This window comes from Nicotiana tabacum, chromosome 11 (assembly GCF_000715075.1).
Source record: "Nicotiana tabacum cultivar K326 chromosome 11, ASM71507v2, whole genome shotgun sequence".
NCBI classification, from domain to species: Eukaryota; Viridiplantae; Streptophyta; class Magnoliopsida; order Solanales; family Solanaceae; genus Nicotiana; species Nicotiana tabacum.
The window spans coordinates 100,672,623-100,700,046 of record NC_134090.1 but is presented as its reverse complement, the minus strand read 5'-3'; the positions used below and the strand labels follow the sequence as shown (position 1 = coordinate 100,700,046).

The window sequence follows — 27,424 nt, the reverse complement described above, 5'->3', positions numbered from 1 at the left end:
ATCGTAGTTTTGGAGGGCCGTGCAGCAAAAGTTGGGTACTCAGGTTGAGTTGAGCACATCTTTTCACCCTCAGACGGATGGACAGTCCGAGCGCACTACTCAAATATTGGAGGACATGTTGCGTGCTTGTGTCATTGATTTCGGGGGTTCATGGGATTGATTTTTACCGCTCGCGGAGTTTGTATATAACAACAGTTATTAGTCGGGTATTCAGATGGCTCCGTATGAGGCTTTGTATGGGAGGCGGTGTAAATCTCCAGTAGGTTAGTTTGAGCCGGGTGAGGCTAGGCTTTTGGGTATAGACTTGGAACAAGATGCTTTGGACAAGGTGAAAATGATTCAGGAGCGTCTTCGTACAGCGCAGTCGAGACAAAAGAGTTATGCTGACAGAAAGTTTCGTGATGTGTCTTATATGGTCGGGGAGAAGGTCCTACTGAAGGTGTCACCCATGAAGGGTGTTATGAGATTTGGAAATAAGGGAAAGTTGAGCTCTCAATTCATTGGGCCTTTTGAGGTGCTTCGGAGGATTGGGAGGTGGCTTATGAGCTTTCTTTGCCACCTAGCTTGTCGGGTCTGCATCCAGTGATTTCATGTTTCTATGCTCCGAAAGTATGTCAGCGATCCGTCTCATGTTTTGGATTTCATTACGGTTCAGTTAGACGGTGATTTGACTTACGATGTAGAGCCAGTGACTATCTTGGAGCGACAGGTCCAAAAGTTGAGATCAAAGGATATAGCTTCAGTGAAAGTACAGTGGAGATGTCGGCCCGTGGAGGAGGCTACTTGGGAGACCGAGGGGGAGATGCGGAGCAGATATCCACACCTATTTGAGGCTTCAGGTATGTTTCTAGACCCATTTGAGGGGGAACATTTGTTTAAGAGAGGGAGGATGTAACGACCCGGTCGGTCGTTTCGTGAATTGTAGTCCTTTTTCCCCCATTTCTTCTTCTTTATGTGCTCCTTAGTTGTATTTTATGGTATCGTTTTGGTTGGTTCGGGTCCAGAGTGATTTTGGTGTGAAATGAGACATTTAGTCTCCTATTTAGAAGCTTAAGTTGGAAAAAGTCAACCGGATGTTGACTCATGTGTAAATGATCTCAGATGTAAATTCAGATGGTTCGGTTAGCTCTGTTAGGTGATTTTGGACTTGGGAGAACATCCAGAATGTAATTTGGAAGTCCGTGGTAGAATTAGGCTTGAATTGACAAAATTGAAAATTTGGCGTTTCTCAGTCTGTAGTGAAAATTTTGATATCGGGTCGTAATGGAATTTCGGAATTTGTAGTAGTTTCATAGTGTCATTTGTGATGTGTGTGCAAAATTTCAGGTCATTCGAAGGTGATTTGGTAGGTTTTGGCATCATTTGTGGAATTCGGAAGTTTAGAAGTTCTTAGGCTTGAATCCGAGGGTGATTTGGTGTTTTGATGTTGTTCTGAGTGTTTCGAAGGTTCGACTAAGTTTGAATGTTGATATGTGACTTTTTGGTATGTTTGGTAGAGGTCCCGAGGGCCTTGGGTTGATGTCGGGTGGTTGACAGATCAAGGATGGGATTTGAGGAAATGCTGAAGATTTGCCTTCAGTTGTCGGGTGGTTGACAGATTTGGTGAAGATTTATTTTCACAATTTTTATTCGGACTTGGAGATTTTTAGAGGGTTTTGAAGAGGGAATCAAGGGGTTCTCCATTGAGGTAAGTTGTTTGAGCTCAATACTCGTAAATTGGGGATGAAATTAAGGGGTTAGGGCTTGGAAATTGGAGAGTTTGATTTGGGGATTTGAGACCATTTGATGTCGGATTTTGATAATTTTGGTATGTATAGACTCGTGAGTGAAATGAGTTTCTAGTTTTGTGATTTTTGCCGGATTCCGAGACGTAGGCTCGGGGGTTGGGTTTGGGTGAATTTCAGGATTTTGGTCTAAATTGATAGTTTTTCATATGGAATTGGTTCCTTGGCCTATATTGATTGCATTATATTGCTTTTTGGTTAGATTCGGGATGTTTGGAGGCCGATTCTAGAGACAAAGGCATCGCATAGTAGAGATTTGACCAGTTTTAGATAAGTAATGATTGTAAATCTAGTCCTGAAGGTATGAAACCATGGATGTCACATCGTTTTACTATTGTGAGGTGACGCACATGCTAGGTGACGAGCATGTGGGCGTGCACCGTTGGGGATTGTGACTTGGTCCGTCCCGTAGCAACTATAAAGTTGTGTATTTGACTGAAACTATATGATACTGATGTGATTTAGAAAGAATTTCTATAAATTAGGCTGAATGCCATATTTGGGCCTTGTGCCAAAGCTATTTGGACCCTTAGGGGTCTCTTCTTATTATCCTCTTACTATTTTGATTGAAAATCTATACTCAATCATGCTATGTTTACTAATTTCATAACTCAGTCTTTATTAATCGTTTTGATGCATATAAATATAGTATTTTGGGCTGAGCACCATGTTTTTACGGATAGCCCGAGTGGCTTGAGAGGTTTATGATTGAGTAAGGCCGAGGGCCTGTTTTGTGAGGATATTATGGGATCGGGTTGCGCGCCGTAGCATGTTGTTACTGATTTATAATGATGAAAGGCCGAGGGCCTGATTGATTTATGCCACGAGGTGGCTAGTTATACTGCTTGGGCTGTAGGAGCCTCTCCGGAGTCTGCATACCCCTAGTGAGCGCGGGTACCGGAGTGAGTGATATGATGTTTTGCCCGAGGGTCTGTTCTTGATTCATGTTATGCCTGAGGGGTTGTTTACGAGCTATTGTGAGGTTTGTCCGACGGGCAGTTTATGATTCTTATTTCCCCGAGGGGCTGTTCACGAGTGATGTTTTGCCCGAGGGGCTATTTATGTTTTTCATCATTTTTACTCATTATTTCATCACTTTGTTGGAAAAACTGTTGAAAGCTATTTTAAATGGTTTTATTGAAACTGAATTTTAAATGAGATGATGTGTCTCATATACTGGTTTAAAAGCATGTTGTACTTACTGAGATTTCATGATGTGGATTTTATGTGTTACCTGTTGCTCAGTCTTTATTTATCTTTATTACTTACTAAGTTTTGGCACTTGATAGGAACATGTGGAGGTCGAGTATTAGGGTTGTAGGCTAGGAGGTAGTTTAACTTTGGGAGACTAGTTTGGTAGGGATACTGTTTTCCTTTTGCTTTGTATCATTCCTCTTGATTTCATGTTGTTCTTATTTTTCTTATATATATATATTTCTTTCATATTATTTCGGTGGTGTTGCTAATATTGTCTTCTTTTGTCTTTTTGTCTTCTTGAGCCGAGGGTCTTTTGGAAATAGCCTCTCTACTCCTTCGAGGTAGGGGTAAGGTCTGCGTACACACTACCCTCCCCAGACCCCACTAGTGGGATTTAACTGGGTTGTTGTTGTTGTTGTTTGTACTTACTGAGTTTGCATACTCACATTACTCCCTGCACCTTGTGTGCAGATCCAACGGTTGCTAGACGTGCTAGCGAGCGTTGATTTTCATCCGTCGTGGATATTTTGGAGTTGGAAAGGTAGCTGCATGGCAATCGCAGTCTTGCTCTTCTCCCTCTATCTTCCTATAGACATTACTAGTTGATTTCCAGACTGTATTAGTAATTTGCATTTCAGATAGTTTTTAGTAGATTTATATGACTTGTGACACCCCGATGTCGGACTTTTCTTTCCGCACTTTGTTATTTAGACTTATATTAGCTATTAATTAATAGCTTAAAGAGATCCTTATTTTGGATTATCGGGTTGTTTTGGTAAAAGAGTCGGCTTGCCTAATTCTACGTTAGGCGCCATCACGACATGATAGATTTGGGTCGTGACATGAATAGGCAGGGGCTTTCCACCTCTTCCATCACTGCCTGATCTTCTTCATTCACCAAACACTGAAGGTAACTAGCAACCCTCACGGGGGCAGAGAAAACCCGGGCATCCTTTGGGATAGAAAAAGCTATTGACCGTTTTTGGTCAAGATTAATACTTGGGGCCGGGAATTGATCTACTAATTTTGGGCACGATGAAGACCTGGTGGCACCCGACGATGGCTCCTTCCTTGGCTCCAGCAAGTCACCGAGTTTGGTGACGTATTCCAAAGTAGCAGACTCAACCCCATCCAAGAAGCCATGGATATCAGTCGCCCCTTGAGGACTCAACATACCAGCCTCAGGAATTATGGCATCCGAAATCTGATGAAGCCCGCTGATGTCGATCTCTCCAAGTTCATCTATCGGGGCACTTTCAGCAGGTCGAGAACCATCTCCCTCGATCTCTCTCTCAACCCCCCCTAGCTTGGGGCAGAATGGGCTAGACGCTTTCTGGGTCAGAAGCTTCAGCCAGATATCTTTCAGAGTGCCAGAACTTATCTTGGGCTTTTGCGACCTCTTCTTTTCTGAGTTTGTGGAACTCAGGGCCCGTTTCCTCTTCTTTTCATCATCCTACTTCGGAGCGGGGGCTCGAAAGGCACATCCACATCACCAAATAGAGGCCTCATAGCAACATCTTTAGGGAGACCAACAAAAGGAAACAAAACAAATAAGAATTCCATGGTGCAAGAGGGAAATCAAACAATATTGAATCAAAGAAGAAAACCTACCATGATTACGGGCCTCCCATCAATCCTTTGATAGCTCCATCCAAGCATGCTCGGAGTATGGTCTCTATGACACCAGGCCCTCGACCCATTGCTTGAGATCGGGGATCACCTCCGGCGCTTGGGACACAACTGAACTACCAAAGAATACAGATGAGGAAAGAAGATAAGAAGTAAAAAAGCAAAATTTAAAAGGCAAAGTACTACTCACGATTCATGTTCCATTTCTAAGGGAACGACATGTCTTCAGCAGGGATTAGGTCCGAAGTCCTTATTCGGACAAATCGGCCCATCCAACCTTGATCACGAGCCTCGTCTATGCTCGAGAATGAGGCCTTGCTGGCCCGACGAGCAAGCTTGATCGGCCCTCCTTGATAGAGTCGAGGACTGTAAAGGCGCATAAGGTGATCGAGGGTGAAATGACATCCCTCGATTTTGCTTACAAAGAATCAGTAGAGAATCACTATTCTCTAGAAGGAAAGGTGGATCTGGCCAAGAGTCACGTCATACCTTTATAGAAGGCGACGATGATAGGGTCTAAGGGACACAACGTGAAGGGGTAAGTGCAAACACTTAGAAAATCCTCTACGTAGGTCGTGATTGATTTCTTAGGCGAAGGTACTACCACAAACTTATTGACCTAGTTGCAATCCTCTTTAACCTTGGGAAGGAGGTCATCGATAATTGTGCATATGTACCTCGAGACCGGTTGACATCGACCCAGTACCGAGGAGGTAATTTCAATCTTAAAATCAGCAAAAGTAGGGCACCCTTCCGGAACAAAATCTTCAAGGGGATATTCTGCAGCAGCTCCGTCGCCGGCGAGCTGTGATGAAGAGGCGGCCTCCTTTTGCGGTACAGTCTCAGAAGTTTCCCCCATTGTATAAGAAAAAAGAATTAGGATGGTATGTGGTTTGATAAAAGTTCAAGAAATGTGGGTGCAAGAGATGCAAATCAAAGGATTTTTTGAAAAGAAGCAAGAAGAGGAGGAGTTTTGAACGTAAAGTTTGAATAGAGGAAGGTTACAGTACTTATAGCTTGCCGGTGACGGTTCATAACCATGCTAGCCGACCGGAAACTGACAGGCATTTATTACCTTGGTAACTGGACCAACGGGACATTTCGATGTCCATTTATTGCTTACATCATAATCAGGCATATCAGTGACATTCGTCGCCTACATCATGGCCCATCGAGATAGAACATGGAAGTTCATATCGTTTCTCGTCATCTTCTCTCCGAGAAACGAGGGGACTATCTGTATATAGTCAAAATCGGGCTTGCCCTTCGTATGACTAATCGAGATCGAAATACGATAGGTCAAGATTCGACCTCGTGTTATATCGAACCATGGTACAAAGATAGATCTCGAGCTCATGACCCAAGGATCGATCAAGATCGAGATCGGCCAAGATCGAGACCGAGCAAAATAGAGATCGAGCAAGATCGAGGGAAACCTACCAAGCCAAATTAAGGAAAGCCAAAATATCCGCACTCGGACGAGGATCACGGCGGAAATTCCGGCACGTATCAAGAAGAGGACGATTAATTAGCTAATTATGAGATTTCTTACCTTATATAGAACTGTAAGAAGAGTAGGACTCCCCTACTATATAAAGGGGGTCTGATTATTTATAAAACACATCATGCTTACCCAATACAAAGTAATAGACTGTCATTTTCTAGATTTCATTATCTTGTTACTCTATTCATAAGTCAGTTGAAATATCTTTTGGTTTAAGGCTAACCGAACTCGAGGGACAAGGCTATTCAATTTGTGTGGTTTGCATTTATTCTTTCATCGTCAATTTCAATATTAAATTCTTCTTCTTAATTTGTACTAAATGATATTACGTATTCTTAAAACTGCGTATAAATTCAATTGTTATCCGATTTTAGGATAAACAGGGTTGCAAACAAGAGGAGTATTATTATGTTCCAAAGAATGGAAAAGTATTAAGTATGACAATGCTATTGCTATCATTATGTTCAAGATTGTTTTAATGTTAAAATTTTCAAGTGTAATTAGTCATATTCAACTTGAATACATGTAAACGTTTGGATGGTTATATCATCTTATAGGACTCCAGAATATGGATACGCTATAAAAGGATTCTTTTTTAAAGTAATTCTCGGTGTTGGGCCCATGCCAAGCATTGTGTATTTGTGTGTATATTATCTATCTGTCTATCTATATCTATCTATTTATCTATATTTATATTTATATTATTATAAAAATATGAATACAATGTCGGTTTACAAAAATAATCTTATAATATTAAGTATATTAACTCATAATAAATGAATATAACTGAAATTCTAAATATTAGACTTATAATCCTATTAGTTTTAGGACATATCAGGTCACTTTTAGGGCATCCACATTCAACACTATTTAATACAATTAATTTAATTCTATTAATAATTGGACAAGAATAACGAGCCGTATATATATATATATTACTTTTAATAAGTTGATCCCCTTTTCCCTTTCTATTCTACACACACATATATATGCCATATTTTAATCCAACCAACTAAAGGTTTAGTTAATATCTCAATTATTTTTATTTAAAACTATAACATAACAGTAGTTCCTTTTTATATTATCTTAAAATTATATATATGAACAGTACATTTTTCATATAATATTTGATTTGATTTCTTAATCAAAATACTATTCGCCAATTTTTTTGTGTAATATTTAAAATTAAAATCAATAATTAAAAAAAATAACTAAAAAATATTAAGAATATAAATGTGTTTGTGAGAGAGAGAGAGCGATGGTTGATAAGGTTCAATACCATTAATATTTCTACCTCATAAAGATCCAAAAGTAGAATTTCAAATTGATATTTAGTAGCTAAAATTATAATTACGATTAAATATTCAAAATATGAGATGAGCTAATATTAAGATCAAATAATTAAGTCTTTCAATTAACTATTTAGCAAGAGCATCCAATTCTATTCTTTTTTAAATTCATCAAAATGCAAAAATAAATTTCAAGCTTATAAAACTCTAAGGGTACATAAATTTATTATATAAGAATATCACTAAAGGTGAAATTAAAAAAGAAACACAAAAAGTCGCTTAGGATAGTATTAAGGGTCAAAAAGCCATACAAGTGCTTGAGAAAATTTTAATACACAAAACTAAATCCTAAACACGAGCAAGCTTTAAAGATTATATTGCAAGAGACGACTATAGTAAAATGGGATTATCCTTTGTAGAAAGTCCTGGACGAATCGAAACAAATATTCATATATCGTGCATTACTTGCAAATATTTGATCAAGAACCATTAGCAATAGCAACAAGTGGTGTAGTAGCAAGTAGCGACAATTTTATCAGGAGGTCATACAACTCACTTTATATTCCACATATCTCTTCAAACTATCAAAACAAACTTCACAAATATATCAAACCAGTGTGATGGTATTAAATTTATAAGGAAAACAGAGTTAATAATATGAAATATACAAAAGGTCAGACAACTAAAACAATTGACATGAGCTTTAGATATATGGATATCAAAAAATTGTTTGGTCAAAAGGTAATAATTTTAAGAGGTGATTTAAACCAAGTTGTACAGTAGTTTCAAAATCGATGAGAGCAGAGACTGTAAATACTATCTTGGAAAACAATTCATACTTATAGCCTCAAATGGAAAAAAAATCAGCCAACAAGAAATATAAGAGTAAGAACATCCATTATTCAGTAACTTTTCGCTTCATTTTGTTGTGAAGATCGCTTAATAAGGGAAATAGTTTTATAATTAAGTAAAAAAATAATTTGTGCAAATTATACGATAAAAAGTGCTATCTTAGCTAGCATGAATAAGTAAATCGATCAACTGCATAATGTTGATTGCCAAGTTAATTGATTAAAGCAAAATGCATTCCAGTTTCGACTCAATAGAAGATGATATAGAAGTTGATACTAATGATCACGCCCAACTATGTCTTATAAAAAGGACAATGCGGTCGTTGCAAATATAATCCGATTTACAAGTCCGGAGTCGAATCCCACAGAGAACTAAGGACTAGCTACAGTTGTTCACTATCACCAAGAAGACAAACTTGAACAATTTCTAACTTATAGATATTAAGATTCTTGTGTTTAACTAACTAACTAACAAATTAAAATAGTAAATTAACACCTACAGATACTAAGGGTTAGAGACAAGATTAAGGAGGTCTAGAGTTATGATTTTCCCATTTGTCGGAATCCTTCCCGCTATGTTTTCTATAATTTCGCCTAAGTATTCTCTACCGATCATGAGCACTCTGCATGTTGTAATTATCTCCCCAGTAATTACTACAATTTATTAGACATACTCTCCCGAGTTACGCTAGCTGGCTTTAACTACAGCTCACTTAGATCGCACTCAAGGTTTCGTTATCCCTAATCTCACTTTTAAACCCTTGGTTATTGATTTCTCACATACGTCGGGAGTGATGTTGTTCAACAACTACCTAAATATGCACTCTCGCCCGAGTAATACATACTAAATAGGAACAGCTAATTGAGAGCTTTTCAACCAACCACAATATAAACGTAGTTGAACAAATAGAGAAAAGCTACGGCTCAATTATATAAAAACATAACAAGAATTTATCCTACAAAAGGTTCTATCAAAACTCTAAATAACAAATTAGCTATTCATAATAGTATGTAAAACTACAATACTAAAAGTCATAACCAACAATGAAAAATAGAAAGAAGAAGGAAAAACTCGTAGAAGAATTCTCCGCCTTGCTCCTATTGTGTCCCTGCCTTCTTAGGTCGAATCTGTGTCAAAAATTGGTCTCCTCCCTCAAAATACCGTTTTCCATGTATATATACCAAGTAGGGTTGGGCCCAAATAATTATACCTTCTCCAATGTGAAAAGGACACTTTTACGGGATTTGACTAGCACGATCGCGCTAGTGGCCGCGCATATTGCCTAGTATTCTGCCTGATGAGCGCGGCCTGAGCGCGACCGCGCTATTGGCACGCACTTGTCACACTGTTCCACTTGGAATTTAGAAAAACGTAAAAGCTAAAAGTTGTAGCCTTTTGGGTTAGCTTTCCAACCATATATTGTGAAGCCCAAATGGAGTTTTGAGCAAAACGTTATGTGCATTTCACTAGATAGTGCACAATATGTCTACTCGATTCTTCATTTGCTCTAACTATCATCCGTTGACCCCCAAACATGATTCCGGCTTAATTCTTTGAGCTTTTACTCAGACTTCAATGCTCCAAATCACTTGAATTCATTTTATAGCATCTATATAGCTCGGAATCACTCCTACAAGGCATAAAACACATAGTTAGCGCAAGACACTAGCGATTAAAGCTCAAACTCAATTAAAGTGCAGTAAATTAGAGTGTAATAAGCGACTAAAATACGTAATTATATCCTATCACCAACACCCCACACTTAAATCATTGCTCGTCCTCGAGCAATCAAACTACACTTTTTATAGACACGACATTTTTAAACAATTCTCCTAACTCATCACGGCAAGAGTATTTAAAATAGACTAAGCACCAAAACGTAACATCTTCACCTCAAGATTTGACTCACAAGTACTACGCATTATTCACAACTCACCCACTTACTCTAACATAGAGGTCACTGACCTTACCTTTCCTTCATGAATCAAGTGCCCCCACACAACTAAAGAGAGTAGTTCCACACAATAAAATTTAAGAACACTTAGGAATTAAAGTGAGAAAGAATTCACTTAATCTCAGAAATAACATTCATATGCCACAAAAGATGCACCATAAGCTTGCCCGTAGTGTACTACTCCACTAATCGAGCTCATTCAATCTAGGATCAATTAGGACTTTATTTGGTTGTAATGTAGGCTACGGGACAGGTAGGATATATTTAGATATAAGAGTGACTACAACTCCCTTAGAACTTTAATACATATACTTTAACATTCAAACCCCATACTTATGTCAAACCAAACTCCGCCTTCACATCAATGTATTTCCCCCATTCTTCCTTAAGCACACTTACATCAAGAGCCACCACTTATCAAGGAATTATTTTTTCACAACAATCCAACTATTTTTTTTTTCAATTCAAGTGGCTCTTACTTTTTCAAAACAGTGCACCTTTCTCCTTATTTAATTAGTTCCACTCAAAAGCTAAATCAACCACCCCATACTTTAACTTTTACAAAGTTCATAAACAATTCAAATGCCATGAGAGGTTACAATGGTACAAATAGATGGTTAATTCAAACAAATGGGTAAGACTTGTAATGTGGTTGCCAAAAAAACATGATTACAGGCTCAAAGGGGTTAACTACGATACATAATAATTAGGCGGGTGAAATATACATATCTGGGCATCAAATGCTATGCACAGAATATAACAAATCCTTACACACACATGGCGCATAACTCACTCAGGATTGATTTCATAGACACTCTAGTCAAAGAAGTTAAGCAAAGTTAAGATCATACAATTTAAGGAACTTATACAAGAGTCAAAAACCGAGCCTAAGCGTCATAACTAAAGTACTCACTATTCTCAAGGCATAACAAAGTCAAGAGATATTGCTTCAATTCAAAGCACAATACAATGGCTCCTACTCCCTAAAAAAAACTAACTACACTCGTTTCAAACAAAACCCTTGGAAAAGAACCGTGGTTTAAAGAAAAACCAAGGGGAAATTACTACACTATCTACAAAGAAAATCTTTTTTTTTTAGACTTAAATCCCTTAAGAAAATTGTCTAGGATATCCATCATCGGGAAAAGTCCAATCTTTTCTATTTAATTTTTTTTTAATTAAACTAACATAACTAAAATAGCATAGAAAGTCACCCAGATAATCTCCTCACCCCCACACTTAGAATTGTGCATTGTCCCCAATGCACACCCACACATACAAGAAGGTAAAATAAACTCCCTGGTAGGCCAAAGGCCGAAGTACTAGCAACTCATGGGGTACTCAGACTTCTCCCATGCCTGGTCCTTCATGCGGGTACCTCACACTTAGTTCCAACCATCTGGTTTGCTGTTGCATTCTTCCAATAGCTTTGCTTTTCATCCTCCTAGAAAAATCAAAAACCGACACAACAAAAATAATACAATTAAAAAAATAAATAAAAAAAATAAAAGAAAGCAGTAAAGCTGGTTTCCTCCCAACAAGCGCTTGATTTAACGTCGCGGCACGACGCGAATCACTTTTTGCCTCCATTTTGAACTTATGAATTGGACCCCAAGTTTTGCTTCAAGCTTATGATTATACTCTTGGGGCGGTACAAATTCTTGCGAGCAAAATATTAGATAGAATCTTAAGCACTTTTTGGCTCTCGACCGAGGAGTGTCACCTTGCCTAGACAGCCTTGAGAATTTCAAAATATAAGGCACATCTACCTCTTCCTTGGACTCCTTTTTATGTTCGTAAAGATCCATTCCCATTTCACTGTCTGAACATAATGTAGAGAAGTGTTTTGAATGAGGTCCAACACGCTCCAATACATGAACTTCAAGATTTTCGATCTCCTCAACACCCAAAACACTAGAGTCAACCAAATTTGTATCTTTAACGTCCCTGGTTAACTCTAGTATTACTTCTTCAACATCGACATCCTCAAATTTTAGATGGTTAGAGTGTTGAGGTTCTACTTTGGACCCCTCCATTGGCACCTCAATTTCCGTCTCTAATGCAAACTGCTCTTGTCTACTATCCATAATATTGACATATTGAGCATTAAAAGCTTCAACTAGTTGACTCACTTGAGCCTCTAAGTTGCGAATATTTTCATCTTGCCTTTCTATCTGCAGTTGTATTTTACTTTGTTGTTCTATAAGGCACTTTAACATATCTTCGATCTTCTTTAGGTCAGCTTCCCTAGGTTCTTTGTTCCTGTTATCCTCACAAGAAAACGCAGAATCATCATAATAAGGGGTTGGGGGAAGATAAGAAATATAAGCACAACCATGAAAGTGACCATCTTGACCACCACACATATCACATACATTCCACACATAAGATTGAGTTGGTGCACATAACTCGCTCTCGAAGATATTTTGATAATTTTGCCAAGGGTGATTTTTATCCCAATATACATAAGGAGGATAAAAGTAGAATTACCAACATCAAAACATTATAATTCTATGATGCCATATTTTTTTTTAAAATCAACAAGTAAAAGAAAAAAAAAGAAAAAAAATCAAATACAAAAAATAAAAATAAAAGTTCAAACTTGAAACCTAGCAATATGTACACCTACAGCTACACCGTTAGTTCCCCGGCAACAGCGCCAAAATTTGATCACGCCCAACTATGCCTTATAAAAAGGACAATGCAGTCGTTGCAAATATAATCCGATTTACAAGTCCGGAGTCGAATCTCACAGAGAACTAAGGCCTAGCTACAGTTGTTCACTATCACCAAGAAGACAAGCTTGAACAGTTCCTAACTTATAGATATTAAGATTCTTGTGTTTACCTAACTAACTAACAAATTAAAATAGTAAATTAACAACTACAGATACTAAGGGTTAGAGACAAGATTAAGGAGGTATAGAGTTATAATTTCCCCATTTGTCGGAATCCTTCCCGCTATGTCTTCTATAATTTCGCCTAACTATTCTCTACCGATCATGAGTGCTATGCATGTTGTAATTCTCTCCCGAGTAATTACTACAATTTACTAGACATACTCTCCCGAGTTATGCTAGCTGGCTTTCATTACAGCTCACTTAGATCGCACTCAAGGTTTCGTTATCCCTAATCACACCTTTAAACCCTTGGTTATTGATTCCTCACATACGTCGGGAGTGATGTTGTTCAACAACTACCTAAATATGCACTCTCTCCCGAGTAATACATACTAAATAGGCACAGCTAATTGAGAGCTCTCCAACCAACCATAATATAAACGTAGTTGAACAAATAGAGAAAAGCTACGGCTCAATTATATAAAAATATAACAAGAATTTATCCTACAAAAGGTTCTATCAAAACTCTAGATAACAAATTAGCTATTCATAATAGTATGTAAAACTACAATACTAAAATTCATAGCCAACAATGAAAAATAGGAAGAGGAAGGAAAAACTTGTAGAAGAATTCTCCGCCTTGCTCCTATTGTGTCTCTGCCTCCTTAGGTCGAATCTGTTTCAAAAATTGGTTTCCTCCCTCAAAATACCGTTTTCCATGTATATATATCAAGTAGGGTTGGGCCCAAAAAATTATACCTTCTCCAATGTGAAAAAGGACACTTTTCCCGGGTTTGACTAGCGCGGTCGTGCTAGTGGCCGCGCATATTGCCTAGTATTCTGCCTGACGAGCGTGGCCTGAGCACGACTGCGCTATTGGCACGCACCTTTCACCCTGTTCCGCTTGGAATATAGAAAAACGTAAAACATTAAAGTTTTAGCTCTTTGAGGTATCTTTCCAACCATATATTGTGGAGCCCAAATAGAGTTCTGAGCTAAACGTTATGTGCATTTTACTAGACAATGAGCAATATGCCTACTCGATTCTTCATTCGCTCTAACTATCATCCGTTGACCTCCAAACACGATCCCGACTTAATTCCTTGAGCTTTTACTCAGACTTCAAAGCTCCAAATCACTTGAATTTATTTCATAACATCTATATAGCTCGGAATCACTCCTACAAGGCATAAAACACATAGTTAGCGCAAGACATTAGCGATTAAAGCTCAAACTCAATTAAAGTGCAGTAAATTAGAGTTAAGCGACTAAAATACGTAATTTTAGCCTATCATCATATAACAACTATTACGATGAAGAATATTTGATAATTTAGCATCAAATAGAATTCCACCACACAGGTATAGTGTCAAAATTATTGTTTTTCATGTATGTTAGTGTCGTATTTGTATATAATGGACAAAGTTAAAGTTGATCTTCCATTTTATATAAGTTACTTTTGAAGAAAATTATGCTCTTTATGCTATTAAGAAACTTATACTCTCTCCTATTCAAAATAAGTGATTTTTGGTCTTTTTTTTGTGGACCAAAATAAGTTATTTTTCCAGATTTCAAGAATGAATTATTTATTTTTTTCTACATTACCCTTGGATTAAATAGTGTTGGAGTATTTATGTGAAGAGATATCAAAGGTTAATATGGTCAATTTTATTGCTAATTAATGTTAAAAGATGGATTTCTTAATCTGTGTGAAAACAACTAAAAAATCACTTATTTTAAACTGAAGAGAGTATCTATTAGTGGCTTATGTAATGGTACAAGAATGGTATGTAGAGGTTTTGACAACATCATACATATAGAAATCTTGATGGGTCAATGTATTTTCAAGCATGTATTTATACCTATAATTCAACTTTTACTCTTACAAAAATGAAGAATATCTTTTTAAATTTGTTCGAAAATAATTTTCTGTACACTTGTATTATACAAAACAATAAATAATACAAAGAAAAAATAATTTCTAATGTTGGACAGTATATACTGCAATATGCTTTTTCGCACATAAAACTATATGTTATACTTTCAAGAGGGATATTACCATCGACAATAAGTGTTCTGATCATGACAGAGCAACTAACGCATTATAAGGGAATATAGACAAAAAAATTTCTATAAAAAAATCTTAGGTTAGATATCATCACATTGTATGTTTCTAAATTATAAGTATATAACAATATTATCTAACATGACTAAATTGATTAGTTTTGCAGGTTCATAAGTTATCCAATTATTTTAAATTCACGTATTATGCTAATGTAATAATAACTTTTGGCATTTAAACAATATTGTATTTTATACATTATATTTGTTGTGCCTTCATATAATTACTTGATCAGACCATTATATGTTATTATTAACATGCAACACACATTCATAAATACTGGTATATATATAATTGGAAAAAAAAAGTTGGCACCGCCTAGGGCAAGGATGTCCGTCCATAGTCAGAACAAAATCTCTACTAATGATGTGAAGGTCAAACAGGAGATGCGCACCAGAAAGATCACTCACTTCAGATTCTTTAGTTTCCAGAACTCCATGGGTTTTATTCACAAACATTTATCAAGAGTCCAAGACTCACTGATTCTTTTATATATGTTATAATATAAAAGCAATGCAGTAAAATGTAAATAAGAAGAGATAAAAAGAAGGGAGAAGTGTTTTCTTCTTTCACTTTGGTGTATCTTTCAATTGCAATTACATGACCTTTTATAGGCATAAAAAGTAAAGATGATGGATATAAAGTAGGAGATTTAATCTTTAAGTTATTCACAACATGGGTATCAAATGTAGCATCCAATGTCCAAACTATTCATAACACTCTCCCTTGGATGTCCATGTAAGATAATGTGCCTCATTAAGAACTTACAAAAAAAATATTGGGGTGTACATAGTTATTTATAATATTCATTGCTTGCTTCCTCATTAAAAACCTTACCAGAAAAACCCAGTGGGACAAAATCTTGGTTAAGGAAAAGAGTGCAGCGTGTAGTTACTCCCCCTGATGAAAAATCACTTAATGTCTCGAAGACGACGCATTCCAATCTTATATATCAGCTTTTCAAATATTGAGGTTGGTAATGCCTTAGTGAACAGATCGGCCAAATTATCACTTGAACGAACTTGTTGTACATCTATTTCACCATTCTTCTGAAGATCATGAGTGAAAAAGAATTTCGGTGAAATGTGTTTTGTTCTATCTCCTTTGATATATCCTCCTTTCAATTGAGCTATGCATGCATCATTGTCTTCATACAATATTGTTGGAATATTCTCTTTTGAAGAAAAACCACATGTTTGCTGAATGTGTTGAGTTATAGATCTCAACCGAACGCATTCTCGACTTGCTTCGTGAATGGCTATTATCTCTGCATGGCTTGAAGAAGTAGCAACCATAGTTTGTTTTGTCGAACGCCATGATATGGTTGTACCTCCACTTGTAAATAAATAGCCTGTCTGAGATCGACCGTTGTGTGGATTAGACAAATATCCTGCATCTGCATAACCAATCAATGATGGCTTGGATTCATTTGAATAAAATAAACCCATATCAATGGTCCCTTGGAGGTATCTGAATATATGTTTAATACCATTCCAGTGTCTTTGTGTTGGCGAAGAACTAAATCTTGCCAATAAGCTTACTGAGAAAGCTATATCTGGTCGGGAATTATTGGCAAGATACATTAATGCCCCAATTGCACTAAGATATGGTACTTCGGCACCAAGAAGCTCTTCATCATTTTCATGAGGTTGGAATGGATCTTTCTTTATATCAAGTGATCTCACAACCATCGGGGTACTCAATGGATGTTCTTTATCCATATAGAATCATTTTAAAATCTTTTCGGTGTATGTTGATAGATGGACAAATATTCCATCTTTCATATACTCAATTTGTAGACCAAGACAAAATTTTGTCTTTCCAATATCTTTCATTTCAAATTCTTTCTTCAAACAGTCTACTGTTTTTGGAAGCTCCCCAGGAGTTCCAATGATATTTAAATCATCAACATACACGACGATTATAACAAATTCAGATCCAGACCTTTTTATAAAGACACAAGGACAAATTGGATCATTCTTGTACCCTTCTTTCAATAGGTATTCACTCAGGCGATTGTACCACATACGACCTGATTGTTTCAATCCGTATAAAGATTTTTGAAGCTTTATTGAACAAGTTTCTCGAAAACTTTTATATGCTTCTGGCACTTTAAATCCCTCAGGTAATTTCATAAAAATTTCGTTGTCTAATGATCTATACAAATAGGCTGTAACAACATTCATTAGATGCATATCAAGTTTTTCTTGCACTGCCATATTTATGAGATACCTGAAGGTGATGGCATCCACTACAGGAGAATATGTCTCCATATAATTAATTCCAGGCCTTTGGGAAAACCCTTGTGCCATAAGTCGCGCTTTATATCTAACGACTTCATTTTTATCATTTCGTTTTCTCATAAAACCCCATTTATACCCTACTGGCTTTATGCCTTCAGGTGTTCGAACTATGGGTCCGAAGACTTCACATTTTTCAAGTGAAGTTAACTCTGCCTGGATAGCGTCTTTCCATTTTGGCCAATCATTTCTCTGCCTACATTCATTGACAGATTTTGGTTCAAGATCCTCATCTTGTCGCATTATTTCAACAACAACATTATAAGCAAAAATGTTATCGATAACAATATTATTTCGGTTCCATGTTTTCCCGGTTGAGACGTAACTTATTGATATCTCTTCATTCTCATTATTTTCAGGTACCTGGACCTCCACTAAGGTCTTATCATTTGTTACGTCTTGGGCCTCTTCTTGAGCCACTACCTCTGTGTTATGTTCACTTTGATCACTTGCTCCTTTTCTTCTTCGAGGATTTTTATCTTTAGAATCGATTGGTCTACCATGTTTCAAGCATGGATTAGACTCATTTGCTTTAATTAATTGTCCTGCCAGGATATTAACTGGAATTGGAGCATTAACAGCTGGAATATGTGACTTAGTCACCCTTGGTAGGTCAGTAAATGCATCTGGCATTTGATTTGCAATATTTTGTAAATGAATAATCTTTTGAACCTCTTGTTCACATTGATTTGTTCGAGGATCTAAATGAGACAATGATAATGCATTCCAATCTATCTTCTCTTTCAACTAATTATTGTCTCCCCCTAATGTTGGATATACTGATTCATCAAAATGGCAATTAGAAAATCTTGCCGTAAATAAATCTCCAGTCATCGGCTCTAGATATTTTATAATAGAAGGAGATTCATATCCAACATATATCCCCAACCTTCTTTGAGGACCCATCTTTGTGCGTTGTGGTGGAGCAATTGGAACATATATCGCACAACTAAAGATCCTAAGATGGGAAATATTTGGCTTCTAACCAAACGCCAATTGCAATGGGGAGACTTTATGATAACTTGTGGGCCTTATCCGCACAAGTGCTGCTGCGTGCAAAATAGCATGACCCCATACTGAAATGAGAAGTTTTGTTCTCATAAGCATTGGTCTAGCAATTAATTGGAGGCGTTTGATCAATGATTCTGCTAGACCATTTTGTGTATGAACATGAGCAACCGGATGCTCAATTGTTATCCCAGTTGAAATACAATAATCATTAAAGGCTTGGGATGTAAACTCACTAGCATTATCAAGACGAATTATCTTAATTGCATAATCTGGAAATTGTGCTCTTAGCTTTATTATTTGAGCCAACAATCTCGCAAATGCCATATTGTGAGTTGATAGTAAGTATACATGTGACCATCTTGTAGATGCATCTACCAAAACCATATAATATTTGAATGGTCCACATGGAGGGTGAATGGGCCCACATATATCACCCTGTATACGTTCTAGAAATGTAGGGGATTCCATCTTAACTTTAATAGTTGATGGTTTAATAATTAATTTTCTTTGAGAACATGCAGCACAAGAGAATTCCTTAAATTGAAGAATCTTCTGATTCTTCATTGCATGTCCATGTGAATTCTCAATTATTTTACGCATCATATTAGAACCAGGATGGCCCAATCGGTCATGCCAAATAATAAAATTATCTTGATTAATAAACTTCTCGTTTACTACGACATGTGTTTCAATCCTGCTAATACTTGTGTAGTATAAGCCGGAGGAAAGAGCAGGTAACATTTCAAGTACATATTTCTTACCGGACATTATTGTAGTAATATAAAGATATTCAATCTTTTCATCATTTGTAGTCTCAATATGATAGCCATTTTGGCGAATATCTTTGAAACTTAATAAGTTTTTTTGAGATTTACTACAATATAGTGCTTCATCAATAGCCAAATTTGTTCCTCCTAGTAGTAATAAATTGGCTCTTCCAGAACCTTCAATTAATCTTGTACTACTGGATATTGTATTAACATTCGCTTCTTTCATTATCAAATAAGAGAAATATCTCTTATCTTTTAAAATAGTGTGTGTTGTAGCACTATCCAGAAGACATATATCATCTTTATTAATCTTGAGTCCAATTGAAGACCGGGGAATTTTCATATTCTTCATAAAAAAAAGACAAATAATACATCATAAGAAATATGAAAGAAAAGCAGAAAAAAAACATTAAGAAATACATTAGGAATGTAGAAACTAGCAACACGTGATGCATTAGGAAAATACACTCAAGAAAAATAAACTAGTTGCAAACATAAAAATAACAACTTTTATAGCTTCATTCCCCAGTAAGATGATTAGTTCTTCAGTCAATATCCTCAAAGAAGTCTCCAGCTTCTAAATGAGTAATATTTGTTAGGCCTTTAAAATCATCATCTTTATATGCAAGATGTGCCTTAGAATCATATTTGTTTGAGGGACCTGCTTCATCATCGTTATTTGAAAGGTCAAGTGTGCCTCCACATTATTTTTTTTCTTGAGGGAGGCTTGATAAAGTTTGACAAAATGTTCTGGCGTACGACAAATGCGTGCCTAATGACCTCTCATACCACATCGGTGACATATACTAGTTTTACCTTTTGAATGATTAATTTGAGAACCCTTATTGTTCTCCAATTTATTTCCACCATAATGACGATAATTGTTTCGCCCCTTGCCACGTCCACATTTACGACCATGTCCACGACCACGGTAATTATTTTATTTTCTTTCAAACTTATCATATGCTGCTACAACATTCACTTCCGAAAATGGAGCTGACCCAGTGGGACAGGCTTCATGATTTTTCATTAATAGAGTATTATTCTGCTCTGCCACAAGTAGGCATGTGATTAACTCAGAATATTTCTTAAAATATTTTTCACGGTATTGTCGTTGTAGCACCACATTTGAAGCGTAAAAAATAGAAAATGTTTTTTCCAATAAGTCCTCATCTATGATAGTGTCTCCCCATAATTTTTATAGAGAACTTACTTTAAAGATAGCAGAATTATATTCACTTACGGTTTTAAAGTTTTGCAATCTTAAATGTATCCACTCATACCGAGCTTTCGGTAATACCGTAAGTTTTAGATGGTCATACCGATCCTTCAAATTAATCCATAATTCAAGTGGATCTTTTATGGTTAAATATTCAGTTTTTAACCATTCATGTAAATGATGACGAAGGAAAATCATGTCCTTCGCTTTATCTTGATTTGATGCTTCATTTCCTTGTATAATAGTATTTTCAAGACCTTTAACGTCAAGGTGAATTTCAGCATCAAGGACCCATGATAAATAGTTCCTCCCGGTGATGTCAAGTGCCACAAATTCAAGTTTTGATAAATTTGACATAGTGAAAACTATAATAAAAGATGAATAAGTTAGAGAAATAATTATAATAATAAACAATTAATGAAAACAAAACGATTAAGGTAAAAGAAATGAAAATAGAGCTATATCATGTTAACAATCTACTATTTCATTTTATTTTTGCCATAAAGTAGAAATTACATACTTGTTTCATTTCCCTTTATATTATTGATATATATATGTGTTAATAGAATTGAACGTGACTAACATTATTTATATGTTCCAATAAATATAAAGTAATTAAACTATAAAATCATTGCTTGTCAATTCATTTCTCACAATTGTTCAAAATGCCTTAAAGATATGTTTTGATCAAGGGAGTCCATGAATATTATAAGTATGACATTAGTGCATAGCTAGTTTGATGACTTTGAGGTCCTCTAAGAGTTGAGCACGGAAGGAAATAGTTATTTTATTACTACAATGTACTTAAACTATTTAAGATGCCCAAACGCACAAGTAATCTGCAAACAGTGAGCATATGATATATACTGCCATAAATAAAATGATTATAATGATACATACCTTAATAAAATATGGCTCAACTTAGCGGGAGTTAAGAGTAAAATTAGAGCTTCGTGCTGATAACGTGTTATAAAATAAAAGCAATGCAGTAAAATGTAAATAAGAAGAGATAGAAAGAAGGGAGAAGTGTTTTCTTTTTTCACTTTGGTGTATCTTTCCATTGCAATTACATGGCCTTTAATAGGCATAAAAAATAAAGATAATAAATATAAAGTAGGAAATTTAATCTTTAAATTATTTACAACACGAACATCCAATATAGCATACAATGTGCAAACTATTCGTATCAATATATTCTTTTTCCTCAGTCTCCTAATAATACTAGGACCAACAGTCAAAAGTGCTGGACAAGAGATAAAAATGCGTGCTGTCACGTCGTTAGACAAATTAAAGAAAAGCACGTCGGGTTGTGACTGCCCACTGTCGGTTGATCCTTCCTTTTATTCAATTGTTTAACTTTAAATAAGTCTCCTTTAGAATCCTAGACTCTTTCTTTTAGCACTCTACTATAGTCTACTTGTCTCTTTCTCGCTTCGATCCTAACCCCAAGAATGACCCCCTACCAAGTGAACAAAATAAGTTATTTATTACCCCATTTCTCTTCAATATAACACTTGTTCAATCATTCATCAAAATTATTATTCTCTTTCTAGCTATCTTGACATTATTCAGATGAGGACATTGTGCTCCAACTTGGATAGAGAAGATGGGCTGGAAACAGTGCTGGAAGTCCCCATCCCAGAAGAAATGTTTGCTTCCAACAAGCACAGGGCACGGCAGAGCAAGAATTCTGGGGTCAAATCTCACATGGACAAGTCTGCTGCTTCCGTTTTTGGTAGCCGAAATGCTGAGATTCAACTCTTGCTTGGCGTTGTTGGAGCTCCGTTGATCCCTCATCCTATCCGTTGCGACTACTCTCTCAACACAAAAATCAACGATCATCCCATAGTAAGTCGGAGTATTGTGGCAGCATTATTTTAAAGCTTAAACTATTAGGGGTCCTTTGGTTGCTGGTTAGAGTTATGCAGCTATTAATAAAGTAGGGAGTAGTTATACATGATTTAGCTATGTAGGAATTGGTTATGCATAATTTAATTATATATGCAGGGTTTAGTCATGCACGATTTAATTATGAAGAGGATATGTTATTTATGGATTAGTAATTTATGAATTGTAATGTAGAGATTATTTTTTGTTCAATATTTACTTTTTTTTTAAATATACAATGTGTAATTTAAAATATATATATATGCGTGGTCATTTTGATTGTTTAATTCATATATTATAAATACATGTATTAATTGTTCCACATTCTACCTTGCATAACTAATACATAGATTTGTTGGTTAACTTATCCATGTATTACTTATACCTCTAATAAAAGCAACCAAACATGATATTAGAGGGAGTTTAGACATAAGAATTGTAAAATTCCCAAAAAAAAAGTGAAAAAAAATTTAAAGTAAAATGGTATTTAAAAATTAGAGTTGTGTTTGGACATGAACATTATTTTTTGTTTTTTATGAAGTTTTGTGAGTAATTAGAGTGAAAATTTTGAAAAAACACATTTTTGGAGTTTTTCAAACTTCCGAAAAGTTCCAAAATGCATTTTCAAGTGAAAAATAAAAATTTTATGACCAAACGATGAGTTCGAAAAAATTGAAAAAATTTCGGAAAAAAGTAAAAAATTTCTTATGTCCAAGCGGGCTCCGTATTAGTTATATTACTCCTAATGCATGAATAATTTACCTTGTAATCAGCTAACCCCTTAGAGAGTAAATTTTTTCTTTAGTTAATTCAACATGCTCTCTCACAACCGGATTCTTTTTTATGGATGATTAGCAACAGGGAGATTAGAACATAAAACCTCTACCTGTCCGATATCATATTGGATTGTATGACCATATCATCTAAAAAGTTTAGTTGAACATATTTTTATTTATTTAATTGGTATATTTTTAACATGTTCAGGAAGCTTCAGTGGCGAAATATATAGTACAACAGTACATAGCAGCAGCAGGGGGAGAACATGCTCTAAATTCCATTGATAGTATGTATGCAATGGGGAAAATAAAGATGGTGGCGTCTGAGTTTATTGCTGGAGATGGAATGGGATTGAACAACGGTAATATGATGAAGATTAAGAGTGTGAAAAATGGGCCTGGTGAAATGGGAGGATTTGTGTTGTGGCAAAAGAGACCTGACCTGTGGAGCATAGAGCTGGTGGTTTCAGGGTGTAAAATTAGTGCTGGAAGTGATGGTAAAGTAGCTTGGAGGCAAACTCCATGGCATAATTCCCATGCATCTCGTGGTCCTGCTAGGCCTCTTCGTCGTTCTTTACAGGTACTTTATTTCAAATCAATGGGTTCAATTGAATTTAATACTTCCAGTATGGTGGAGCACTATGAGAATAGTGCTGAATATGGTGTATTAGTAATGCATGTGTTAATAATGCAAGCATTAGTTATGCAGATATTATTTTTTATCTACTGTTTGATGTGGTGTATTAAAGTTATAATGCATTGCATAATTTTTAAGAGAAATAGTTGTTTAAAAAATGTCATCCATATTCTCTAGCTTTAAGGGTCTTTAAGGACAATTTTATTTTTGACCTTACTAATGCATGCATTAATAGCCTTGGTATTACTAATGTCATAGTTTTCTATTCCTTACTTATACATAGGATAATATGTATAGTTTAGTTATACACAGATTGAAAAAATATACCAAATAAGGTATTAATAATACATAGAACTAATGCTTGCATTATTTTTTTTCTAATACCCTATCCCAAAACAACCCCGAAAAGAATTAAGGTATATAGTGCTAACAACTTTTTAATCGTTGAATCTATCAAAGTATATATCATAAATTCTCTCACTCAATCCTTGAATAATGGTCAATTTTCCTTTTATTAGTCATGATCTAAAACAAGCTTATAACAAGTGAACAGGCCGACAATTTCTCCACATGAAAATGTATCCTTCTTCTGAAGGGACAATAATTGCCAAATACGTCGTTTTTTTTCTTTGCCACATGATGAGTGGGAAGGCCAAGATTCGTTGACTGTTCCTACTGACAACTATGTATGTTCTTTTACTTTGTGTGGGTCCTCGTGTCTGATTAATCTATTTAACTGGTACTTGGGTTTTGGGAAGTGTGAAATCATAATCAAGAAGATCAAAATTCTCTTTGACGTTCTTTTTTACTTTACTTTGGAGGTGTAGGACCTACTTATTTCCATGGTCATTGACAGCTTTAGTTTTATCTTTTTTCTTTATTTCTGGCTCTAACGGGACATATCCCCATGCGGACCTGAGTTGTCCTTCCACCAAATCAATGATTGATTTTATGAGTACTCAAATTGGCATCTATTCTGAATGTGTAAGAATCTTAGCCTCAACCTCTATGATCAGCAATCTAGACCAAGAAATCAGTTCTCCGTTGTGAATGCGCACAAATCTTAGCCTCCATTTTGAATAAAGAGTTATTAAACTTAATCTCATATATGTGTTGAGATTTATATTATGTTTGGTTTTCCTTTTTCTCGAGTGTATTTTATAAAGACAAATCACATGACCCATCAAAATGGTCAGTAGGGCAAGCTTGAAAAATGTCTAATAATCCCTTGGTTTCATTTTATATGAGACTATACACTTGAAAACTTTTAACATTTATGTCTACTATATTTGCGATATCTACTTAATAAAATGCATTATAGACACATAAATGTCTACTATATTTTTGGATGATAAGTTTTAAGGGTACCTTTTTATATCTATCAAATTATGTCTTCTTTTATAAAATTCTTGCATAGTAAAATACGTCATATAAGATAAAATTAGAAGGAGTAACAAACTAGAAGCCAATATATATAAATTTTTTCTGAAGATGGTAAATTCCTGAACTAAAAACCCCCAGGAAAAAATAAAGATAAGAAATATGGAACGAGTAAAGTTTGCTTTTGTAGAACAAATTAAACTGGTTGAAATTGAACATGTTAACAGGGTCTTGATCCCAAATCCGTTGCGAATTTATTCTCGAATTCCATTTGTATTGGAGAGAAGACGGTGAATATAGAAGACTGTTTTGTACTAAAGCTTGAAACAGAGCCCTCAACTCTGAAAGCAAGAAGCAGCAGCAACGTTGAAGTAATGAGGCACACTGTTTGGGGTTACTTCAGCCAACGAACAGGGCTCTTACTCCAGCTTGAAGACACTCATCTTCTTAGAATCAAAGCCCCAGGAAATGATGTCTTTTGGGAAACAACAATGGACTCATTAATACTCGATTATCGAACTCTCGACGGTGTTAATATTGCACATGGTGGAAGAACATCTGTTTCTTTATTTAGGTTTGGTAAGAACTCAGAAGGACTCACTAGGACAAGAATGGAAGAGGTTTGGACCATTGAAGAAATCGATTTTAACATAAAGGGACTATCTGCGGATTGTTTCTTACCACCTAGTGACTTGAAAAAGGAAGATGAAGTGAGTCATGATGTGAACAAGAAGTCAAGGTTGGGGTTCAAGGCTCGTACTAATAATGCTAAACTAAGAACTGCTAGGAAAGGTGCGTCTAAAATCATGTCTATTGACGAAGAAGATCTTGAAGATTACGAAGCAGATGAAGAATCTTGAAGTTCAATTGCAAGCTTATTTAGTATTCGATCTGTGGTCATTTTTGTACATAGAAAACCACAGGATATGTTATAGGATTTGACTTGTATTACTCTTAACGGTATAAAGAAATTTCTAGTGACTCAACTGGAAGGCTGTTTTTATTAAGGTCAAATAATTAGCTAAGATGGGGCTTTATACATCTGCCGCGTAAAATTCCTTTCAGCATCTCCGTTTTATAGCATTACTAGTTAATTTGTCCGTACTTCGCGCGGCATATGACCACACATAAAATTAATTCATACATCAATATCATGCATTCCTTGTTACTCTAAATTAAACTTCTTCCAAATATGGAAAAAAAATTCAAAAAAAGAAATAAATTCAGAAGGCGAGACAACCACATGAAAAAATTAAAAAATGTTACAAATTTAGTCTTGTCGATTTCTACCTTGAAACTATGCAATAGCACATGAATGAAAAAAATGAGGGGAAGAAAGAGAAAAAAAAAATGATGAAATTATATATCATCAAGAAATTCTCGTGAAGAATCTAATACAAATATAACTACCTTAGATAAAGAACTGATGTGCATCTATCGTGGAGAAACCCCAAAAGGCAAATAAATAATTTTTGTATAATTTGTCATATTGGACCACTCCTTGATGAGTCCGAACCCAATTGTGGTCTTTTCGAACAAGTGTGACATAAATATATATAAAAAAAGAGTGACCATTCTATATATAACGAGATTTTATACCGCGCTATATTTTAACGGTGTTTTGACCGTTAAAATATAGTGCTGTATAAAACCGCCACGCGTAGCGCTTTAAAATAGTGCGCTATACCGTGCTGTAATGTCTCAGAAATACACCCTAAATCTTTAAGAAATCTTTAAGTTCAACAACTGATTGCAAAATCAATCTCAGATCTTCAGCGCAATTAAACCCTAAATTCCCAATTCTTCTAACAGCATAAACATAAAAAGTAATACATCCTTTTCTGAACTTAAACCTCGCCATTTCACAACCATTTAACCCTCTAATCAACTTCTTATTCACTTCCCCTAACGGAATTTCCATTGGCCAAATACGGTCTATACCAATCTTCATGCTTTCAGATTCAAAAACGAATAAAACGACTTTCGATTTCTTCGTACCGAGACCTAATGTGAGTGTATGCTAAGCGTGATGTGCTAAGATTGTGAAATTTGTAGGTAAAAATGATGTGGTTGAAGTGAAATTTTTGATTGTTGCTTGAAGAGAGAGAGGTTTTAAGAGTTCTAATGGCCGTGCACGGCGGATTGCGAAGGATTTGGTTGGCTACTCCTGTAATGTCTCAGAAATAGACAGTGTCGTTTTCCTACAGTTCTAGCGCACTATTTTTAAGCGCTATGCGTGACAATACAAACACATATTATAACGTGATTTTATAC

General features: G+C 35.7%; 1 protein-coding gene across 1 annotated transcript; it reads left to right on the top strand.

Moving 5' to 3' along the window:
• Positions 1-21,907: 21,907 nt before the first annotated feature.
• On the top strand, positions 21,908-26,134 carry LOC107786059 (uncharacterized). Its single transcript, XM_016607493.2, has 3 exons — positions 21,908-22,318; positions 23,342-23,713; positions 25,378-26,134. Exons 1-3 carry the CDS (start codon positions 22,043-22,045, stop codon positions 26,008-26,010), a joined length of 1,281 nt encoding a protein of 426 aa, XP_016462979.1. The 5' UTR covers positions 21,908-22,042; the 3' UTR covers positions 26,011-26,134.
• The last annotated feature ends 1,290 nt before the right edge of the window (positions 26,135-27,424 follow it).

Coding starts and splice junctions, on each gene's coding strand:
- LOC107786059 (XM_016607493.2), top strand. CDS start 22,043: ATGAGGACATTGTGCTCCAACTTGGATAGAGAAGATGGGCTGGAAACA. Junction 22,319..23,341: donor AAATCAACGATCATCCCATA/GTAAGTCGGAGT, acceptor TAACATGTTCAG/GAAGCTTCAGTGGCGAAATA. Junction 23,714..25,377: donor CTCTTCGTCGTTCTTTACAG/GTACTTTATTTC, acceptor ACATGTTAACAG/GGTCTTGATCCCAAATCCGT.